The 5062-nt window shown below is 57.9% G+C and overlaps 1 protein-coding gene across 2 annotated transcripts; it reads left to right on the top strand.

Moving 5' to 3' along the window:
• The first annotated feature begins 333 nt into the window (after positions 1-333).
• alkbh4 (alkB homolog 4, lysine demthylase) lies at positions 334-4579 on the top strand. Of its 2 annotated transcripts, none has more exons than XM_079248162.1 (3): positions 334-434; positions 3073-3255; positions 3523-4579. In XM_079248162.1, the coding sequence occupies exons 2-3, from the start codon at positions 3208-3210 to the stop codon at positions 4042-4044; spliced, it is 570 nt and encodes a 189-aa protein (XP_079104288.1). In that variant the 5' UTR covers positions 334-434; positions 3073-3207; the 3' UTR covers positions 4045-4579. The 2 variants fall into 2 exon arrangements, with proteins under 2 accessions (XP_079104288.1, XP_079104287.1); XM_079248161.1 differs by lacking the exon at positions 334-434 and adding an exon at positions 2842-2911.
• The last annotated feature ends 483 nt before the right edge of the window (positions 4580-5062 follow it).

The raw sequence follows: 5062 nt of genomic DNA, 5'->3' as shown, positions 1-5062 counted from the left end.
ACCGAGTTTTCCCGGGAAAACGCTGCACACTTCCGGAGGCGTGGCTTCCTGTAATGTAAGTTTTCCCTGAGCTGTGACTGTCAGGTGGACTGTGGCGCTGGCTTACAGCCCTGCAGTAGTTTTCCCTGAGCTGTGTCTGCCAGGCGGACTGTGGCGCTGCCTTACAGCCCTGCATAGTTTTCCCTGAGCTGTGTCTGCCAGGCGGACTGTGGCGCTGCATTACAGCTCTGCAGTAGTTTTCCCTGAGATGTGTCTGCCAGGCGGACCTCCTCTCCAGTAGGGGGCGCCAGCGGTGACTTTCTGGAATTTCTGGAAGAAGACGCGGCAGACCGATGGCTCGCGACGGCGCACGCGGTGGTTTTCTGTGCGCGTGTAAAGGAGTCCGGCGGTGTCTCCTGTGTGAGCAGATTAAAGGGAATCCAGGAGAACAAAAGGTAAGTGTAGCTTTAGGGTCATCTGGCGGAAGAAACAGGATTATTTATTCATTGAGAAGTAGAAGCGCAGCACGTCTGTTGCTACGGAAGCCGTCACAGGACACTGCATTTGTAGTCCGGCTAAAACAACTACAGACTCTTTACTGGTCTGTCCTGTCAGTGGTTTCCCTCAGAAGAAGACAAACTGTTCTCCTGACGTGTTTTAGATGATGGGGTCGGGGTTTGTCAGCGAGATGACGTCACGGTGTTGGGGTTTGTCAGCGAGATGACGTCACGCTGTTGCAGGTCAAACATGATGACGACACTGCAGTCAGCCTATTGCTGGAGCACACATCTGTTTTTATACAACTGGCTCTCAGCCTCAGCGTGTTGTGTGTGTGTGTGTTTCTGTGTGTGTGTGTGTGTACGCGTGACAAAGTGAGAAAGGATCACCATGTTAGAAAGACTGCATGAGGAAGTGGGATGTAGCCTTGCTTCATGCATCTGTGACTCCTCTGCTGCCATTAGATGGACAGGCAGACAGCCAGGCGTTTCTCATGCCGACAGCCAGGCGTTTCTCATGCCGACAGCCAGGCGTTTCTCATGCCGACAGCCAGGCGTTTCTCATGCCGACAGCCAGGCGTTTCTCATGCCGACAGCCAGGCGTTTCTCATGCCGACAGCCAGGCGTTTCTCATGCCGACAGCCAGGCGTTTCTCATGCCGACAGCCAGGCGTTTCTCATGCCGACAGCCAGGCGTTTCTCATGCCGACAGCCAGGCGTTTCTCATGCCGACAGCCAGGCGTTTCTCATGCCGACAGCCAGGCGTTTCTCATGCCCACAGCCAGGCGTTTCTCATGCCGACAGCCAGGCGTTTCTCATGCCCACAGCCAGGCGTTTCTCATGCCCACAGCCAGGCGTTTCTCATGCCCACAGCCAGGCGTTTCTCATGCCCACAGCCAGGCGTTTCTCATGCCCACAGCCAGGCGTTTCTCATGCCCACAGCCAGGCGTTTCTCATGCCCACAGCCAGGCGTTTCTCATGCCGACAGCCAGGCGTTTCTCATGCCGACAGCCAGGCGTTTCTCATGCCGACAGCCAGGCGTTTCTCATGCCCACAGCCAGGCGTTTCTCATGCCCACAGCCAGGCGTTTCTCATGCCCACAGCCAGGCGTTTCTCATGCCCACAGCCAGGCGTTTCTCATGCCCACAGCCAGGCGTTTCTCATGCCCACAGCCAGGCGTTTCTCATGCCCACAGCCAGGCGTTTCTCATGCCGACAGCCAGGCGTTTCTCATGCCGACAGCCAGGCGTTTCTCATGCCGACAGCCAGGCGTTTCTCATGCCCACAGCCAGGCGTTTCTCATGCCCACAGCCAGGCGTTTCTCATGCCCACAGCCAGGCGTTTCTCATGCCCACAGCCAGGCGTTTCTCATGCCCACAGCCAGGCGTTTCTCATGCCGACAGCCAGGCGTTTCTCATGCCGACAGCCAGGCGTTTCTCATGCCGACAGCCAGGCGTTTCTCATGCCGACAGCCAGGCGTTTCTCATGCCGACAGCCAGGCGTTTCTCATGCCGACAGCCAGGCGTTTCTCATGCCCACAGCCAGGCGTTTCTCATGCCCACAGCCAGGCGTTTCTCATGCCCACAGCCAGGCGTTTCTCATGCCCACAGCCAGGCGTTTCTCATGCCCACAGCCAGGCGTTTCTCATGCCCACAGCCAGGCGTTTCTCATGCCCACAGCCAGGCGTTTCTCATGCCCACAGCCAGGCGTTTCTCATGCCCACAGCCAGGCGTTTCTCATGCCCACAGCCAGGCGTTTCTCATGCCCACAGCCAGGCGTTTCTCATGCCCACAGCCAGGCGTTTCTCATGCCCACAGCCAGGCGTTTCTCATGCCCACAGCCAGGCGTTTCTCATGCCGACAGCCAGGCGTTTCTCATGCCCACAGCCAGGCGTTTCTCATGCCCACAGCCAGGCGTTTCTCATGCCGACAGCCAGGCGTTTCTCATGCCGACAGCCAGGCGTTTCTCATGCCGACAGCCAGGCGTTTCTCATGCCCACAGCCAGGCGTTTCTCATGCCGACAGCCAGGCGTTTCTCATGCCCACAGCCACAGCAGAACAGTCTCTTCACAGCTGGGTGCCCGTCTTGTGGACGGACAGACTTCAGACAAATCAGCTTGAAGATGCAACAAGATGGAGTTGAGTCTATGAATGCCTCCGTTACCATGTCAACCACCATCTGCTGGTGCTGGATTAACTGAAATGACATCGCCCACCAGCGTTCCAATACTTCCAGTAGTTTCCTGAGAGCCTTTGAACAGAGCAGAAGCTGAAACACACGGTGCAAAGATTGTCTGGATACGCCGGAGGTCAGCCTGGAGAAGTCGTGAGAAGCTGCGTCTACATACCCGACCATTCTGATCCTGGATATGTTAAATGTTCCGACAGGAGCTCAGGGAAAATATCTGCTGACATGGATGAAGTTTTATCCTGGCCTGGTATGAAATAAAAGCCTTGCTATACATGTTATTAAAGTGTCATTATTAATCATGAAATGATTTAAATGTAAATCGTAGGACTAGATTTTACTCCAAAGAGATGAAAAAACCAAACTATTGCCTTTAAACTGCTGTTGTGTCTTTTTTTCTGTTGTGTAAAGATCGTGCAGCATTTCCTGTACAACCCTTCGACGAGCAGCGCTGAGCATGCCGAGGCGTCGTCCTTCCCTTTTCCTGGAGTCTTCCTGTGGGAGGACTTCATATCAGAGGAGGAGGAGAAGGAGCTGATTGGGTGCATGGACCAGCATGCATGGAGGGAGTCCCAGTCTGGTCGGAGGAAACAGGTAACGCTCTACGCTCTTCTTGTTCAACACGGTGAGAAGATTTTGTAGCATTCAATACGTCCAAGCTGACTTTAGATAGATGATTAGCTTTTTATCAGGCGTTCGCAGGGAGCTGGTTTTTCCTCTGACATGCTGAGACGTCCGTGTGACGTGTCAAACAGACGCCGCTCCTGAAGAGGACCGACGTCCCAACATGTCGGCGGTAACACCAGCTGCTGTCTGAGAAAGAGAACATTCGTGCTTTAACCAGGGGTTCTCCTCTCGCAGGACTTTGGCCCGAAGGTCAACTTTAAGAAAAGGAAAGTGCGTGTCGGCGACTTCCGCGGACTCCCTCCTTTGAGCCAGAAACTGGTCCTCCGGATGCAGCAGCAGCCTTGCCTGGCGGGCTTTCAGCCGGTGGAGCAGTGCAATCTGGACTACCATCCGCAGCGAGGCGCCGCCATCGACCCCCACCTGGACGACTCCTGGCTGTGGGGGGAGCGGCTGGTCACCATCAACCTGCTGTCGCACACTGTGCTTACCATGTCTCTTCAGGAGGGCCTGCCCAACCTGGGACTCGCAGAGGAAGTCCACGTGTCCGTGCATCTCCCTCGCAGAGGGTTAGTCGCGCTGCACGGAGACGCGAGGCATCGATGGAAACACGCCATTCGCAGGGAGGATATTCATCAGCGCCGAGTCTGCTGCACCTTCAGAGAGCTGTCTGCAGAGTTCCTGCCCGGCGGGGGGCAGGCGGAGCTGGGCGCTCAGCTGCTGAACATCGCTCTGAGCTTCCAAGGATCCCCCGCGTAGCCCGTCAGGTCTGGGACCTTTCCTGGACACGGCGGTCGCTCGTTTCCCATCTGCAGAACCTGCTTAGCTGTCGGTGGTGATCCGCAGCGTGGCTCTGGTTGTCTCCGCTCTGCCTGCGGCCACGTGTCCAGCAGCAGGAACTCTTACTGGACTGGAAGGAGGAACTGAACCTGACGACAACCTAAAACGACAGCTGATCCGGTTTCCTGACAAAATGGGTTTTTCTTGATAAGTCCTGGCTCCGCTGGACGTGCTGAATGATGAAAGCTCCGGTCAGACTGGGTCTGGTGTCTGTCAGGTTAACGGGATCATCCGTAAAAATAAAACTGTTGAAGGAAAGCCTGATGGATGTTTGCTTTTCCAGGCGACGAACGCTGCAGAGATTTCTCATGGTGACGTTCGGTAAGCTGTCTGCCGGTGGAGGACACCACCGCCCGTCTGCCGGTGGAGGACACCACCGCCCGTCTGCCGGTGGAGGACACCACCGCCCGTCTGCCGGTGGAGGACACCACCGCCCGTCCGCCGGTGGAGGACACCACCGCCCGTCCGCCGGTGGAGGACACCACCGCCCGTCCGCCGGTGGAGGACACCACCGCCCGTCCGCCGGTGGAGGACACCACCGCCCGTCCGCCGGTGGAGGACACCACCGCCCGTCCGCCGGTGGAGGACACCACCGCCCGTCCGCCGGTGGAGGACACCACCGCCCGTCCGCCGGTGGAGGACACAGCCCGCCCGTCCGCCGGTGGAGGACACAGCCCGCCCATCCGCCGGTGGAGGACACAGCCCGCACATCTGTCGGTGGAGGACACAGCCCGCCCATCTGCCGGTGGAGGACACAGCCCGCACATCTGGCGGTGGAGGACACCGTCTGCCGGTGGAGGACACAGCCCGCACATCTGTCGGTGGAGGACACAGCCCGCACGTCTGCCGGTGGAGGACACCACCGCCCGTCTGCCGGTGGAGGACACCACCGCCCGCCCATCTGCCGGTGGAGGACACCACCGCCCGTCCGCCGGTG

This window comes from Telmatherina bonti, assembly GCF_933228915.1.
Source record: "Telmatherina bonti genome assembly, chromosome: 10".
NCBI classification, from domain to species: Eukaryota; Metazoa; Chordata; class Actinopteri; order Atheriniformes; family Telmatherinidae; genus Telmatherina; species Telmatherina bonti.
This window is presented reverse-complemented; position numbering and strand designations above follow the sequence as displayed.